This window comes from Anser brachyrhynchus, assembly GCF_964034855.1.
Source record: "Anser brachyrhynchus genome assembly, chromosome: 1".
NCBI lineage: Eukaryota > Metazoa > Chordata > Aves > Anseriformes > Anatidae > Anser > Anser brachyrhynchus.
Genome location: NC_137694.1, coordinates 42,590,381 through 42,608,705, shown reverse-complemented (window position 1 = coordinate 42,608,705; position 18,325 = coordinate 42,590,381). Strand labels below are relative to the sequence as shown.

The 18,325-nt window shown below is 40.8% G+C and overlaps 1 protein-coding gene across 1 annotated transcript in view; it reads left to right on the top strand.

Annotated features, from left to right (window-relative positions):
- PAWR (pro-apoptotic WT1 regulator) overlaps positions 1 to 18,325 on the top strand; it is an 85,390-nt gene that overhangs the window by 23,661 nt on the left and 43,404 nt on the right. Inside the window, exon 3 of the mRNA XM_080605008.1 lies at positions 16,901 to 17,029. Within this exon, the coding sequence (XP_080461134.1) occupies positions 16,901 to 17,029 (129 nt within the window). The remainder of the gene's footprint in view (positions 1 to 16,900; positions 17,030 to 18,325) is intronic.

Here is an 18,325-nt window from a genome sequence, read left to right as displayed (position 1 = left end):
CGAGTAAAGTTCTAGGTCACTGGCCCTTTCCCTGTTAGTGTTAATGGAGCCCTCTTTAAGTCTCCTGGAATGCTAAGAATGAGGTTTTACTTCCTTTTTTGGGAACTCCTAATTTTTGCCAGTTGTATGATTACTTCAAGCTTCTGCATTGCTTTAAGCAATACAACAGAATCACTAATTTATTTACTATGAATAATTAGAATTTACAACACAAAGAAATGACATTTAAGCCTTAGCCTTTCAGGAAACTAATTATCATGTATATGAAGATTCCCTGGAAGATGGGAGCTGAATGCTGAGAAGATTTAATGAGGCTGTTTTCAGTTTCTTTTTTATGTTAAGGCCTGTTTTTACTCTGATGCCCTACTGATAGGCTGAGGGGAAAAATCAGATTGGAATGAACAAGTAAGAAATTACGTTAAGACAAGCATGTCTCAAATCCTAGAAAAAGATGTAGGAATTGTAGTTGAAGTCAAGATGTGCAGTTCTATTCCTTAATGTAAAATTACCTTTTTACGTGTCAGTTTAAGACTAGCAGCTTCAACTTTAAATAGTGTGGGTTAAATAGTGCAAGGTTAGATCCTGTAGTAGCTTTGAGAACTACAAACATGTTTAATTTATTTTAGAAACAGTGTCGCAATAAGTATTTTCCTCTTAGCAAAATAACCCCTCATATTATCATATTAAAATGGACTTTGCATGTTGATGGTTGTGTTTTTCAAGGAAAACGATCAGGAGGAATGCGAATGCTGTCTATTTTGTGCGTGTGTGACTGTATCCAAGTTACTATCCGTAACCCAGGTTTTGTTCTGCTGCAAACTAATTTAAATCCTCTCAGGAATGCACAATATCCTTGCCAAAGGGTTTCACAGAGCAGTTGAAAGCTGTGTTTCAAAATAGGCATTCTTTACAAATTCTTCAATTAAAATGTTGTCTTTCAGAATAGACTATAATAATACATACACTTTGTAGCGAATAGAGGTAAATGTTTAGTCTGCATGGCTGAATAACTCAGAGCTCAGCACCGCTAGCTTTGCGAGTAGTGCAGCTCAGTAGAGGGGGGCGTTTGAAGAAAACCACAAATTAAATCAACATAGGAGCATAATAAATAAATGAACAAACAACTATTGGATAGATTAAAAAACAGTTTCAATTCTTGTCTCATCTCTCTCTTTTATTTTTAAAAGGTTGTAAATAAGTAATATATCGAAGCCAGCGTAGTCAGATAAATCCTCCAATTTTCCGCCATTTGTCTCAATGCACAGGTGATGCAGTGGCTTTCAGGTCTTCACTCTGGAAGGACACAGCCAGCATCCCTTACTGAGAGCTGTGAGTCCTGCAGCTTGGGCTGAACTTGCGGCACTTGCAGTAGAAGCTGCATTCATCTGCAGGGGAGGTCCACAGGAGACTGCTTTAGACTTGAGGTTGTGATGAGCCATCGTCTGTGAGGGTGACGGTACCCCCTTTCACTCACCTTTCTCACTGAAGGTTTGGTTACTGGCAGTGGGTGTGCTATTATCCAATTACAATGCAAAATGAAGGGCTTATTTCTGTTGGTTTGGATACTATAACAGAATCTCATCAGTTCACAGGTCTGGTAACATGGCCATGGCCAAGTGCTACGTTTCATTTGGAGGATCTGGCCTCATTTAAATGTGCTTTTTTTTTTGTTGTTTGTTTTTTCCTCAACCAATTGTTCAGTCATAATCTAAGTCATGTTGCTTTCTCTTTCTGGTTAAATGAGTATTATTATGATATATTATCAGGTGTTTGCCATTAGCCGTACAAGAAACATTTCTGCCTGGAGGAAACAGGATTAAGTATTCATGTCAAAAGAGGATTTTCCAGGGAGTTCTTTCCTCTATAACAAGGATAAACGTTTGGAAGTGAGCATGTCCAGATAACTTGCCCTCAAAGTAGTTGACCAGAGTAGTCTCTGGCCCATAAATATTAATTTGTCAGAAACATTGAAATAGTGGAAAAGTTTTCAGAGAATTTGAATATGAAGTTAGGGTTATAATTAAAAAAAGGCAAATCCAGTAACATAAATCTGGATCAACAGATGTTATCTGGTAGATGTCTGTCTAGATAAAATAGTGGGAGATCTATTTTATTTAATTCTCTTGGCTAAAGGACAAGCAGTGTAATTTAGCAGGTCTTTTTTTCCTAGGATTTTATCTGGATGTTTGAGAGCTTAATTGCAGAAGTCTGTTGTAGTCTACTTGTGAATAGCTTGTGTTAATAGGAAGGCAGAGGTTGTAAGAAGGTTAGTAATTTTGACTGAAAAACTCAGGGAAACATGGATCACAGTGCCTTCAGTAGATAGGACAGACTAGTACTAATTGAAGTTAATAGTATGGTGCAGACAATTGGGTAAGGTCAAGGGGGAGAATGTAATTTAAGAACTGATTTTCTGTGCTTCTCTCTTGAAAAAAAACAATCTGAACACTGAAATGACAGAAGAGCAATCGTCCTCATTCCGGGAAACAGTCTTTCCATCCCACCATCCTTTCTTGGCAGGGATGAGTAGGAAAGTGTTTAAGGACAAAGTAGGTACGGGGCAAAATTCTTTATTTCTGTTACCTTCCCAGATTAGAGCAAGAATCCGCACAGGGAATTCTTGATGCGTGCATCCAGGTCTTCTCATGAAGAGCCAGAGTGCTGCAGCTGTGTAGCACGATGGTGTGATAGCAGAATTACCCGGCTTTGATTCTTGCTTCTCCCAGTCCCCTGCCTGACTGCAGTTGGTCTATGTGGGATCTATACATAGACCAACTCCATGGGTTGGTGGGGAGAAAGGTCTTCTTTGTGAAATTCACTGTATTTGTTATATTTGTTGACATTGAAACTTTTCATGCAAAGAGTTTACTATTGTAAAATCTTAGATAATAAAGCTGCAGGGGACCTTGACGGATTATCTAGCTCATCATCTTGTCTCAAAAGGATTCTTGTATATCTGTCATCCCTAACATGGTTCATCTGCTGTGGATGTAGTTGATACATTCTTTAAGATCTCTGGTGACAAAGATTGCTTTTCTAGACAGACTGCCTTTTTGTGTTTGTCTGTGTTTGTTCATTTTTTTTTAATGCAATGCATTTGTTGTTTTTGCAACAAAACTTTATTAGGTGCAATGAGGCGCATAAGTGCATCAGTCTACATCCTATTTGCAAGGTAATTATTCTGCTGTTGATGACTCAATAACGTGTTCATAATGTTAGCTGGATTATTTGGCACAAATCCTTTCTTACAGTATTTCATATCAATGAAGAATGACTCTGAAGTCTTTGTGGGTGTTTGATGTGACAGTGCATAGATGCGCTTAAGTTTTCCTTCCTTCTGTATATGTTTTAAGAACAGTCTTCAAACACAAACCATACATTAAAAAACAGCTGCAGAAGGGAGTCAGAGCCTCTATTAATATTCTAGAATCCAGTAAAGAAGACACTCTATTATCTATAAATAAAGATGGCCAAAGTTTCACGCTTTCAGATTCACTGCCAGAAAAGATCCTAGTCCAGATTTATATTTCAGGCATAAACTGCTACAGCTTAATTTTAAAATACTTTCTGTTTATTTTATTGCAGCTCTGTGTCAGAAGTACAATAAAATATCATAGAAGTGTGAATGGAACTCTAATTGTTTTAGGAAATGGGAGTTCCACTTAACACTGGAAAATGTTGCTTAAAGCAGTAATAAGAGAATATCAAAGCCGTAATACGTAGGGCATAGTGTAATAGCTGTGTTACGATCTCTGTGGTCTTGATTTCATTAGATATTTCTTTCCTACAATTGCCTGCATATGTTAGCAGGGGAAATTACTAATGCGAGGAACACTATTGTAAGGTATATCATAGAATCATAGAAGGCTTGGGTTGGAAGGGACCTTAAAGGTCATCTAGCTCCAACCTCCCTGCAGTAGGCAGGGATGTCACCCGCTAGATCAGGTTGCCCAGGGCCCCAGCCAGCCTGGCCTTGAACACTTCCAGAGGTGGGGCATCCACAGCTTCTCTGGGCAACCTGTTCCTGTGTCTAACTACCTTGAAGAATTGTGAAAAGTGAAGAATTTCCTCCTAATGTCTATTCTAAATCTATCCTCTTAGCTTAAGACCATTCTTCCTTGTCCTGTTATTTTCTACCTGAGTAAAGAGTCCTTCTCCATCTTTTTTATAAGACCATGATAAGTATTGAAAGGTTGCAATGAGGACTCCCCGGAGCCTCCTCTTCTCCAGGCTGAACAGCCCCAGCTCTCTCAACCTTTCTTCATAGGAGAGGTGCTCCAGCCCTCTGACCGTCTGTCTTTGTGGCCCTCCTCTGGACTTGCTCTAACAGCTCCCCATCCTTCTTGTGCTGGTGGCCCCAGACCTGGACACAATACTCCAGCTGGGGCCTCACAAGGGCAGAGCAGAGGGGCACAATCCCCTCCCTTGACCTGCTGGCCACCCCTCTGTTTTTGCAGCTCAGGATGCAGTTGGTCTTCTGGGGTGCAAGCATGCACTGTTGGCTCATGTCAAGCCTTTCGTTCACCATATAAGTTAATAACTTTGGTAGCATATCTGTGCTCAGAGAGGGGATAATTCAACACAAATTTCACAATGTCTTAGGCCAGATTCAGTGGTTCTTGTCATTGTGTTGTGTCTCGTGTTGTGCTTGGACACCTTTTTTATAGTAAGGTAAGTATCAGGTCTGAAAACAACTTTTTGTTGTTTCTGATAGGTTAATTTTCAGCAGGATCAGTTCCTGTCCACTCAAACAGTTGTGCCAGCACCAAAGAATGGGCAGTGCCAATATGAACAAAGGTTGAGGTTAGGTTGTTTGACCATGGTCTGTGGATATTTCCAAGTTCACGCTGTTTGTTGTGGGAAAGCTGAGTAAAGAAGTCCATCTTGTCCTGTTTTTTTAATCCTGTTCATTTATATTTATGTTGCAGTTTACTTTTCTTTCAGTTGTAATGGCCCCACTGCGAAGGGGCCAAGCTGTGAGAAGGTGTACGTTAATCCACTGCCAGTAACTCATTTGGCATTTTTACGTTAGGAATCATAACACGGGGCCGTGCCTTTATGTGAAGACTTCCAACAGTTGGGTGAGCTCTGCAGTAGGCCCCTTGTTGCTACGTCCAGTGGTAGCAGCCATGCAGGTTATGAAGTGTTCTGTAGTCCACACAACCTGTAGGTTGAAGAAGTCACCATGACCATGTGTCAGAGCTCTGAACTCGAGTCAATGGTTTTTTTCACCTTAAAAATAGTGTTTACCATTATCAAGGGCACTACTTAAATCCCAAAGTAGTTGATTTGAGTAATGTTCCACATCAGTACGGGCTTTAGATGAATACTTCAGCATTTCTCTGGTTCGATTTGCTGAGATCTCAGTTCTGTGAGAGTTCAGGCATTTCCAGGTCAGGGCTGGTGTGGATCCTTGCTTGCTTTTTGCTTGCCTCACCCCTGCTGACTCCAGCACTCTTTGATCCTGTAGCTTGCTAGACTGAAGCGTATAAAAGACTTTTATAGGGTTAGCTTTATGCCAGTGAATTACCCTGATGTGGCTTGCCTGGAGTGGTGGTGCGGAGGACTGGCAGAAGCCCATGGGCAGAAGTGGAAAAGCGGAAGACTAGGACAGTGGCTCAGCCTTTGTCCCTCACGTTTGTTGGGAACTGCCGGGGAGGGAAGGCAGTCTTGTTTTCTTGGCTGGAAAAAAGCAGTTCCAGGGGTTCACCTATTTTATATGGAGGAAAAAAAAAAAGGAAGTAAAAATAAAATCGAAGTAATGCAGAATTATTTCAATGTCCAAATAAAGTTTGGCTTAACTTTTGGGTGAAGGTTCAGTTCTGATTTCACCTGGGGCAGTTTCCTTTCTTTAAGTTGCCTAGTGTCCTCATACAGTTGGTCATAGATAGGCAGAGAGACTTTTTATTTCTACGTTTTTTTTTTTTACCATGTTTGAGAGACTTCGGGATTCCTTACTCTTCCAAATCTACAGATGAAAATCATGTGGCATGGAGGGGAAGGGTTTTAAGTCGTTGAACAAAAAGTAACGTTGTGTATGCAAAGCCTTCTACTAATTTTAGTATCTTTTAGTGCAGGTGCTGAAAGGTCAATTGCTAGCCTATCACTTGTGTTGGACCAGGAGGCTTTTTTCTACCCTAAAGCAACGTTAATGTCCATTTAAGGAAGAATGTCTGCAGGAGCCGGTGGTATTTACTAACTGCGCCTGTGAAAACATTCCTCCTCACCCTCAGATGCTCACTCAGCCTTCTGTTCTCCAAGTGACATTATTACAGGCTTTAGCGTGTGGTCTGAGAAATTAAAAGCACGTTTTAATAATGTGAATAGCAGGGTCCGGACCCTGCTGACACTTCCTCTCTTGCCTTCCCCTAGATTTCAGTGCAAGTGGCTGGGAGATTTGGGGTGTTTTTTTGTTTGTTTGTTTTGGTTTTTTTTTTCCTTGCTTACAACATGGACACCCCTACTGGAACATCGTTTTATCCATGAAAGTTTCCTGTCCCTGGGATTCTTACAAACAGATTTTTCACCGATTTAAGGCACTGTTTGCCCTTGCGGCGGTGGCTTGAGGTGGGAGCTCGCCTGTGGTGCTGCAGGCCCGCGCCAGCCCTGTTCCTTATGCTTCGCGGGCTGTCCTGGGGCAGCCTGAGCACTCTTGGGAGAGGTAAAACTGCCCACCTTTCCTCTTCTGGGGATGGTGAGGCCCGAATTACCTCGTGTTCGTCCCAGATTGCGTAGGGAAAACAATGCGTGTGAGCAGTTACCATGGAGAAGATGGTGCACGTTAATTGGTGTGTCAGTCTTAACCTTCACCTCATGCTCTCTTCGAGCTCAAAGGAACACGGGGAGGGCTGTCAGGGCCCTTTTGTTCTGCGCCTCAGCGACCCAGACCCTTGCCAGTGATGTGCTGCACAGAGCAGATTCATGGATTCCTGTCAGAATATAACAGATTTTATCAAGCATCTGTAATTGATGGATCTCTGAGTGCTTCAACAAAGAGGACTTCACCTTTTATGCCTGTTATACAGCTAAGAAGTGCGTGTACAGTTGGTGTTTTGAATCAAGATAACAAATGCCTTATAAGCTGAAATCTTAATGATGTGCTTGAGCTGTCTGGCCTGAAACGCTAAGTCTGTTGACACGCAAAGAACCTCTCATTTGCTGAAGATCTGACAAAGACTTCTGCTGTGTTTTGTACAAGTAAAGGTATATCTAAATACCAAAAACCTTGTCAGGCACTCAACAAATCTGGAAAAACAAACAAACAAAAACCTCAACCCTAATGGAAAATTGTCTTTTTTGTTGTTGTTGTTGTTGTTCTACACATTTTTCTGCACTTACAGGAATAAGTTTTGATTTATCTATCTGGCCTTTTCCCTGCTGTATTTAATCCTGCCTTACTCTGGTTCGATTTGCCGCAGAATCCCATAGCTCTCCAGCATAACAAGGAATGGTAGCGCAGGGCTCTGGGGAGTGCAGTTGTTCTGAACCAGCTCTGTGACGTGACTCATTCCTCCCACTGCTACCCCACACCACATTTCCTCACACCTAGATTGATCTGTTTTGTGTCTCTGCATGTTCTTCTCTCTTCTGAGGTCACCATATGCAAATGTTGCTGCTGTAGTGAAGTCCTTGAACCTGCTTGTACTGTTTTGTGGGCTTAAAGTGTGCACAGGAAATGGTCTTGAGTGGCAAAGTCTTGTCTGGCTGCGTGCTCCCATCCCGAAGTCCTAATTTTCCTTACCTTCTGCAGGAAGCGCTGTCTTGACCATGGTAATCAAAAGGTAAAGATCTGGGGTGAGTGCTGCAGGGAAAAATAAAGCAGATTGCTCTGGCAGTTGCAGAAAAATCAAGAAAAAGTAAAACGTGTAGATTTGCTTCTCCGAACGTGACACAGAAGTGTCTTCGCTTGCTTGCTTATTTTTGCTGCTGCAATCTCCGCTTGCTTGCATAGTTCCCTCTCACCGGGCATTGGCTACATGTTCTTTCTATGATCCTTTCCCACAGCTCTCTGTCCTCCCACTCCTTCTCCTCCTCACCCCAGCCCTCCCTAAGTCAATACACCACCGGCTCCCTCAGTTGCCCACATAGCCTTTGAATGGGAAGAGCCGAGCACCTGCTGGGCTGTGTGCGTGCTGCCTGCTCAGGTGGGAGGCTGACAAACCGTGTCTGTCTGCTGAATTACGTGACAGCTAAGCTGCATCTTGCACTTGAAGCAAACTGGATTTTCAAAACACCTTGTGCAAGTTTCATATCTTGAAGATACTGACCTGTTATTATGCTATTAATATTATGCGTTGCTATTTGTAAACTACCTCCCCCTTCCCCCTACTGGTGACTTAATCAAAATATGGGTACAAAGGAACTGTGATTTCTGAGCTTGGTTTTTGTAAAGAAGTGGGGGCACAGATGCTGATGATCGAAGACCTTCATACTGCTAGGACTTGCAGCATGAGAACCTAGCCTGGATTTCCACCAGGAGCCTCGGACAGTCATAGGAGCATTTATACAAAACCAAAACTGTTGGCAGAGCCCCCAAGGAAGACATGTTCACTCCAAACTGCAGAGCTAAAGGGTCATCTCAGAAATCTGAGTTGGGAATCAGCTTCACAGTATTGTTGCTAGGATTAAATTGTGGATATAAGGTCCTTTCTTGAGAAATAGTTCCAATATCAATTGCAGCAGCAACTTTAAACTGTTTCTGTCTTACCTGGGTATTGCCAGCCTGGCAAATATCAGCAACTGGGGATGTGCTTTGTCTGCCCACATGGCTTCTGTCAATATTTTCTGTCTATTCCTGACACCAGTGCTGGAGGCTTCAAAAGTGCTTATTTATTGCATTGAACATCAAATTTAACAGTTATTATCCAGCTATGTGTCAGTCCTGTCCAATGTGATTTTTCAGTACTTTCTTTCCTTTTCTGCTTCACAGCAGAGTGTAGCATCCTCATCTGTCTCTGGTAAAACATTTGGTTGTTTTAGGACTCAAAAGGAAACAAAGTTGGAGAGATGAAAAACTAGTTGATATTTTTATCAGTTTTTCTAGGGATTCAAAAGATCCCACTGCCAAATCAGAAATGCAGTACAAGTCTCAAAAAAAGCATTGTGCCAAAGTTTACTTTTTCCCTTGGAATTGGTTCTGGTTCTAAGTCTATTGTTCTGACTTGTCGTGCTCACTTGGTTGTCAGCAGCCTCTTTCCCTTTGTTTAGTTTGACCAATCCCACAGCCACTGTCTGTAAACACTGAATGAGATTCACTTGGGTAGAAAAAGCAAAATGACAATTAGCCTGTTAAGCAAGAGAGCTGAAACCTATGAAAGCACTGTACTACATTTTTAAAAAGCCATTTTAAATGCAACTTGATACTCAGACAATATAAATTGCTACAAACTGCATGGTTAAGGGGACAGGATAGTTAGAAATACGGTACACATTAACCTGTTTGATCTCCTTTTAGAACATTCCTCAAATACCGATCTCATCTTTATTTCTTTTTAGAAATACCATCTTTAATTAAGGGAAGAAAACAGGAATTAGCTGCCTTCCATATTACCTTGTCACATGAAAAGAAAAGCTTCTGTTTTGAAAATAGCATGCTAATCTCCAGGATTTGTTTCTCTCCCTATTCTTCTGGCTTTAAACAAAGGGTGCTTGATCTGTTTGGTCTTCATCGACATGAGGATGCATCTTATTCTCTTTTGGAGCATTGTTTCTGTTTGTTTAGTTTTGGCATGGCATTTGAAGGCAAAACAGTGGTGGTTACAGGCATTCAAACTCCATTATCCATGTGTTCCCTGAGTGGCTTTTGTTTAGCCATTGTTCCAGTGGGTAAACTGCTCCTATTTCAGACAGTTTATATTGTCTCCATTACCAAATATCTCTATGAATTGTATCTAATAGAGGAGGACGTTCTATAGGAAAAAACAGTATAGGCAGGCACTGAGCCTATAGACACTTATTTTCTGTATACCCAGGCAAAGATCTTGCTTCAATTTTTGCAACCTGTAACTATTGTTTGCTAACATACAGGGCATGACACAAGCTGTGAAATAGTCCTTCCATGTATGGTACAAATATCTTCAATGTTTCTCTCTTCCTTCTGTCTGTAACAGGCAAACCTTGTTTTGCCAAAGATTTTTTGTCTCAGCCACTGGTTTGCAATCTCTGTATTAGGTTGGATGCATCACTTTAAGATGTTGTTCAGGAGGCTAAGGTGGTGGGTTTGGTGGTCAACTCAACTCTGGAACAAAATTAATGGATTTTTCTTCTGGTTTCTGGTGTTTCTTGGGAACATTGCTCTAACTTTGAGATTTGTATGTTCAATGGTATTTGTTAATGATAGCTCTATACTAGGCATAACTAGCAGCAAAACAGGGAAAAATATGTTTTTTTTTTTTTTTCTAATCAGCAAAATCTGATTAGAGCAGGTAAGAAGAGGAGTGTGAAAAATTTTTAAAGGGGGGGATGTTTGTTTTCACTCTTCTAGTGTATAGAGCTGTGCTATATTTGAAGTTTGGACCCTTAGTTCTGAAGTGAGACAGAATGGATCATATCCATCAACAAGAGGAGGATTTGGCTGCTTTTCTCCTAGCTTCTTTATTTTCTGTTGGGATTAGTTCTGTTTTCTTTTTAAGAGCAGGGCATGAATGCTTTATCATTTAGTTGAGTGATTATTATATTCATATAATAATTTCCCAATGGAACGGGTGTCCGCAGTTTGACTTCTTTGCATAGTGGTTTTCCATTAGTTCTGCTGTTTGAGCTTGGTGTTTAATTCTGAAAGCTTGCCAATCCATATTTTCTATTCTGTTTTTCTCTTTTCTAGAAGGATTTAAATAATGCTAGATTGACACCCTCCCCATCCCCCCAGTTTCTCTTCTATCCTCTGGTATGCTGGTATTTCACTGAGTGACTTTAATATTAATATCACGTACTAAGTAGTTAAATTGAGCATTTCCACCAATCATTCATGACAAGCCTTGTGATAAAGGATTCTTTGGCGATTAGTTTAAGTTAAACATTTGACTTTTGAACTCATTTTTGTGGTATGTTTGAAGACAGTGGTGGCCAAACAGTGTATTTTGCTGAGTAACAAACGGCAAACATAGCTGCTTTTTGTTATTATAATAGAGGGATAATTGACATTCTGGTGTTGATGTAGTTGATGTTTTACTTAGCTTTAAAAGAATTCAAAATACTTTGTTATTTTGCTCTAATACGGACAAATAAGGTCATGGCTCACATCCCCTTCATTTTTAAGTGGATTTTCAAATGTATCCTGTTGAAACAAAGAACGCAAATTGCATTTGCTTGGAAGTAGAATTAAGCATATAAAGGGTGTACTTCAAAGTTCTCATTTTGGGTGAGAAAAGGATAGACTTGAAACAAAACGTAGCTGGGACATATAATCATGAATATGATGAGCTCTGTAGAGCAAGACGTGCATCTCATTGTCCTCCAAGTGATGGCTGTCTCTTGGCTGCGCTTTGTAGGCAGCGTGGTCAGGGTGAGCACATCCTAGGGCTGCGGTCAGCTGTGCTCTGGCCCACCTGCTGTTCGCTGACCCATTGCTGCATTCGGGTCTCTTTTGATCTTAGATACCAAAGATTCCTGTCTTTATTCCCTTTCTGGGTTAAAAATCCATGCTTGTGATCACACTAATTGTTGATATTGGAGCGCTTCATTGGGATACGGAGACTGTCAGAAGTGCACAAAGATCATTCAGATAAGGTACCCAAGTTCAGTATCCTTTTTTGGATTCTTTTAATGTGAGAATTAAGGTTAAGTGCTTTTTTTTTTTTTTAAATTTGCCGGGTGATCTGTATTCATAACACTGTTTGTATGTTTTACATAATTCCTATGAATAACATTAGCTCTTTTCACCCCCATAGAGATGTTTTTCAGCTTGCCTAAGTGCTTTTCTTTACACGTTAGACCTGATAAAGGGTTTGTGTAGTGAAAAAGACATAATTTTTCCAATTTTACTGCTGTTCCGCTGTAAGATTATATCACTGTAAACCCATTTTACTTAAATATTTTGGGTACTGTCTGGACACTTTACAAGAAGTGTGTTAAAATGTGTGGTTAAAACCAGTGTTTCTGAAGGGGAAAGGTAATGTAGTCTCAAATCGTTGAGGTTTGGGATTTTTGCTTGTTTTGTGGTGTGCATTCTGAGGGGGTGATGACAGAAAGGCTGGATGTGTGCAGAGGTAGGAAGCTGGAATTTAGCAGATACCAGGGCTCTGTGTGATAAAGACAGAAAGCCTTTGATTCCCCATGCGGCATGAAGAAAAGTGATTATCAAGAAATGATGTGTAAAATAGTCTTGTACTTGCAGATAACTTTTCCAGGCTTTTCTGAAGGGTTAGCTGGGTTGATTCCCAAAACACACTTCATTATAGTTGATCTTCTAGTCACATTTTAATGCAGAGTGAAAAGGAATTCTTTATCTCATCTCATATTTTTGTCGTGGAAGTTTTTAGGAAGTAGTTAAATTTAACACAGACCTTTGTGCTTTTCCAGCATCTTGGTAAGAACTTGCGATACCATACTTTAAACTTTTTACTAATCACAGAAAATGACCTCACTGTCCTTTTTTAAATTGTTTAAAGTTGTTTTGGGGCAATGAGAAGAAACCTAGATTTATTTCCTCTCCTAAATTGTTGGTGTATTTCAGAAGCTGAAGAAATGTCAGGATAACTGATAGTGCCTGTGTTGTGAAGATTCAATTTATTGCCCAAACGTGAAGTTGAAAACAGAATTTTACTGACTATACATAGACATCTGCTCACACGTCTTGCAGGACTCCTTAAATATGGTACTGTCTCAAGTGCTCATCATTTTTGAAAAGCTGATGTAGCACAGCCTTCCCTGGAGCTGTGCGAAAGAAAGAGCTTGAACCTGCTCGCATCTGGTTGAGACAAAATACCTGGGCTAATTAAAACTGCTGAAATCAACCTGACTGAGTTTTCATGAAACGAACTGGGAAGCTCCCAGATATGTGCTCCGCCAGCAGAACTGCAAGGCGAAAAAGCAAGTTGGTGCAGGAAGGGGGATGGGGACGGGGACAATTTGCATCAGCACAGTTGCGGCCAGAGTCACTTGTGTGTGTTTCGAAACCTCTCCTTTTGCATTTAGAAATGCTGCTCGGTCTTTTGGAGAAGACGGCCCCTCCCCGGTTTTTGTTTGTAGGATGCCCAAGTGTTTATCGGAAGCGACCCCAGTGAATCATGCGGGAGGTTCTGCGCAGCGCCTGCTTGAGCTGCAGGCCGGCGGTGTGCTGGAATGTAGGGCTGTCTTTGGGGCCGCTTCCTTCATCCTTCTGATTCTTTCAAAAGCATCTCATTCTGCTTGTATTTTCCATACTAGAGGTTTACAGAAAAATGTTTATTGCTAAAGCTTCAAACATTTACTGAAATGCTACAAAACCTAAAGAATTTCTGTGGATTCCTTATATTAAGATCAGATGTGGGAATGTCACATTGAATGCCTGCTTTACAAAACTCAGATGATTTTAATGGAAAATAAGCATCTGAAATGGTATGTGCCTAGCAGCAAAATAAAAAAGCAGGGGGAGGGGAACGGACGGGGGAACGATATAATGGGTTGGGATTACACCTCGGTGGTTCCCAGTCCGATCCTGGGCTGCCGCTGACAGAAAGCGATTGCTGTGCTCGCGGCCCTTTCAGGGGCGTGGAGCTGGTTTCTGAAGCGAAGTGCTGCATTACAGGGAAGCCGGCAATGCAAGCAAAGCACTAATCCGCCCAGCTGAAATGGCCTTTGGGTTCAGGCAGTTTCAGCTGTAGGGCAGTTTGAACAAAAAAAGTTCAAGAGCGTTCTTAATTTTTCAGTCATAATTAAAAACTGTCAGGTTGACTTTCATTGATTTTAATTGAACTAAAAGCTAGCTTAGAACTTAAGTAGCACTAGGATTTCTGAGGTAACTAAAATTGCTGGTATTGTGTGTAAAGTATTATTTTGGATACAGAAAGCTAATTTTGTCATGAGCTTTAAGATCCCTTCCAACCCAAACCATTTGGTGAGGCTTAAGCAATGGATTTCCTCACTAAGGCTAATGGTTATTGATTGAAAAATCTTAGTAACTCTAATAAAAAATGTTCAAATGTTAAACTTCCGTAATTGTTGGGTTGTAAACTGGTGCTTAGCAAGCATTTCTTATGAGGGCACTGTTCAAATTGACTGTGGCTTGGGGCTTGAAAGAGGAACGTGACCTTTGGGTTTGGGAAACCAGGGAAGCCTCTGGCAGCGCCTGGCAGCCTGAGGGGAGGCCCTGCCAGCCCCAGCCCGGAGTCGCAGTGCCTGCAGCTCCTGAGGGATGTCCCAGCCCAGCCGGGCCTCGTCTGCCTTCCTTGTAACCCCAATGGCAACCCACTGCTGCTGCGGCCCCCACCGCTCATAAGCGTGCTTGCCCAGGCTGGCCCTTGGCCTGCTCCCATCACCGTTCACTTCCCCGGAGCAGGCCGTCGCTGCAGAGGCTGTGTTCTCCAAGTGAAGTTTACAGCAACTGCTCGGCTAACTGTTCTGTGCTTGGGAAGGGAGCCTTTAACTGTGGGAGCATGAGCTTTTTGGGGTTCATAATACCTAGCAGTGGCATCGATTTTCAGTCTGCTCTGATCCTCGCCCTTCCTGAGAACGAAGGCGGGTGGGAGCGCGCACCCCTGGCAGGCCCCAGCTGCGAAATTCTGTGGCTGGAAGTCTCCTGACAGATGATGACATTTTGTCCCTGCCCAAAACTACCAAGAGGGTAGCTAGTAGCAGGTGATCTTACATGAAGAGAGGAAAACATTCTTCCTCACAGATGTAATTGTATTCAGGGACAAATAGTTCTGTGAAATGCGTAGGGTCTCTAGAAAAACTTAAAGTATGTATCTGGAGGAGAGAACTTGTGAGGAAAGGAGCCCTTGTCTGCTTGGTTGTTGCAAAAACAATTTTATTGCTCGTACAGCATTATAAGCTGAGCTTCACGCTTCCCTTTAAAGAATGTTGACCCTCAAAGCTTTTTTGAGGTCTGCAATGATAACTGTTCTCTTCTTGGTCCTGTTGGTTTTCTCCTCAGTTTATCAGAGGCTGCTCTTCCAAATTCTAGTCAGACGGTCTCTTTCCTTTGTGTTTTTCTGGGATCTTAATTCTCTACCTGGACAACTTGGAGGCTAGCAGAACAAAAGTTTTTTCTGGTCTTCTAACAGCATGTCATTCTTCATCTGCATGACGTTAATCTGAATTTACGTGAGGTTCTCCATTAGCCTCAGAGGTCTTTCTGAGTAAGGCTGGCTTCACATGAGCTGAAGATGACTACGTTTCTTGTTGCACTGAAGGCATAGATTTATTTCTAATTTTGTCACTTCAGAATGGACTATTAGGATAGTGAGATAAAATAGGATACAGACTTAAGTTTATATTACCAAAGTTTGTAACTGTTACAGTTTATAAAAGGTAGAGGATGTTGATTTAAAGATCAGCTCCTAGAATGTGCTGTGACAATGTTTTTTAAACTCTCCGTTACTAATGGGCCTGAGAGAACCAAGTGAAATATTTTTGATTTATAATTACTTAATTTGAAAAGATCACTTCTTGAAAACATTTTTTGAGTGTATAATGATTTAGATGTGATAGTTTTTCAAGTGTGTCTTTCCTTTGTGATAAAAGTAGGCAGGTATACATTAAAATGTTGATTAAAAGTATACTGGTGAAATTGCGTTAGGATTCTGGCGTGGGTGGGACTGCAAAGAATTTAAATGGCCTTTATTTGGGTTAACTTATGTTCAGTTTTGGAAGCATATGCCCTTCTAGTTTGTCAGTTTTCCAGCACTTGTCACTGTGGAGTTTGCAGCAGCTAAAGTTAGTTTTTTTAATACACTGATGTGATTTTCAATTAGCAAATAACTGTGGTTTTTCTTTTCAAAAAATACTGCATTCCACCATTCTCATTGTATGCTTTTGCCTACTTTTGTGTCCTCTGGAAAAACTGATGTCAAAGATTGTCCGTATCTAGGCCTCAGAATGGTGATTTTTTTTGTGTGCATTAGAAACTGGCATTCAAGTCATTTGACACGTGCCTCCGTACCCTTGTAGCCCAGCTCTCTGCTTCTCAAGCTGTTAGCCATTCATTTAGAAGCTTTTTTGAATGCCCTAGAATAGTTCATTCTCTGCGTTGTTTTAGTGCAGAGTGCTAGCTTGTGATGTTATTTTTTGGGGGGCTTCACGTCTGCTTCAAGATAGTCTTCCAAATAACTAGATTGTAGTTTTTCTTTCTGTAAGGTTGTGTCAGTTAAGCTAATATAGACCAGTCTAGACACAGCTGACTTAATCCAAAGGTGGTTGAGCTCTAATGTTTCTGCCCTGTGTTTCAGAAATCAGAAGTGCTTCTGAATTTTTTTTTGTACTTTTTGTGTCTCTCCTATCAGCAGTCAGTACTTTAGAAATGTAATCTTTTGAACCAAGTATTTCAGTAAATCTAGTATGAAACATTAGTGGTGTTCTGTACCTCTTTCAGATCAGTCATGTAGAGGTAAAATTATTGCTCATGACAAATGGGATTGTAAAATCATAGAATCATTCAAATGGAAGGGACGTCAGGCACAGTCCAAGCTCCTGCTCAAAAAGCAGGATTAGCACTGAACTCAGACAGTGTTGCCTAGGGCTTTGTCAAGCTGGATCTTAGTTTGATTATTTCTTTTTTGTGATTAAGTAAAAGCAGTTAGTTGTCAAACTTTATTCTTGTACTGGAGATATTAATATCCATTTAAAATCAATTAAACTTTTTTGAAATGTAAAATTAATCTTTGAAAATATTAAGTCACTGATGCATGAATTTTATGAAATGTGGGAAATACGTGAAGCAACATAAAAAGACAATTTTATAACTGCATATTTTTGTTTTTAGAGCCTTGATGAATATGAAGATGATGAAGCAGGGCAGAAGGAGAGAAAGAAGGAGGATGCTATTACTCAGCAGAATACGATACAAAATGAGAGTTCCAGTGCAGATACCACTGGCTCATACTTACTACAGGTGAGGTGTTAACACTTTCTCCTTTTGGTATTTTACTCAGTTCTTAAACTGGTGTTGCCTTCTTTTTCGTACTCCTACTTAACAGTAGATTATATGATATATGGAAACAAACATGAAATTCAGAAGCTGTAACATATCTAGAAATAGAGCATAAGGTTCCTTTCCCCAAACTCAGCACTGCTGAGACTCAGCTCTAACAACAAGATTGTTAAGATAAAGGTATAAGTGTCCACCAAACACTCATTTGATATGAGATAGAGAAATGTGAAGATAAGTGAAAAATACTTGTGGGTTTAGAATATTCAATTAATTGGAGGTAAGCTTTTCAGATCAAGACCCTTAGAATATGAAATAGTCAACTATTGGCTGCCTGCATATGTGATTATTGGTGCTTTCCATGCATCCAGTATGGATTTGATTGGTAGGAGCAGAGGTAAAATTATCTTCTTCCATGCAGTATTCTGCTTCTTTTTGTTGTCCTTCATTCTCTTCCCCAGAATCACTTGTCTCATCCATTGTTTACCTTTTAGGATGTTTCTTTGCACAGTCCTGACTTGTCCACTCTGTCACAGTCTATGATTCTGATTCTGGTATTGAAGCAAACACACGCAGAAAACACCTTGCCTCTACAAAATCTCTTCCCCTCCTTTTTATTCTCCAGTCCACTTGCAGTAGGTGATACTCCGTCCCTTCAGAGGCACAGGAGGTTGGGGTCATTGCCATCTATTTCCATGTGATTTCTCCAAGGTGTCCCAGTGGGACATGGGGAACACAACTGCTTCTTCTTCATGTGACTGAATGCTGCAGAGAAAGCACAGCCTATAATACCTTGCACAGCCCCTCTCAGCTGCCTCTTCTCCAAGCTAAGGAATTCTGTTTTATTTAGCTCTTCCTTGTACAGAAGACATTCAATAACATTCTGTACTTTTTCTGCTTTGACTCTGCTTTATTTGGGATCAGGAAACAGAAATGAAGAGCATGTTCAAGATTAAGATTCAGATAAACCACTCTACAACCGTGTGCTCTGTTTTTTTTTCTGCTTCTTTCCTGATAATTCCTGCTAGTCTTCCTTCTCAGTGTTGCTGAGCACTGAGTTTACTTTCTTTGTTTGTAAAAGTTCAACATTTTGGGTTTATCCCTGAGTCATCGTAGCTAGCTCATATTCATGCACATGTAAGTTGAGATGCATTATTATCTTTTTGCCTCACTTGGTGCTTATGTACACAGTATTTCACCTACTGTTTTGCCTCCCAGCCACTCCTAATAGAGAAGTCCTACATATTTCAACAGTTGATT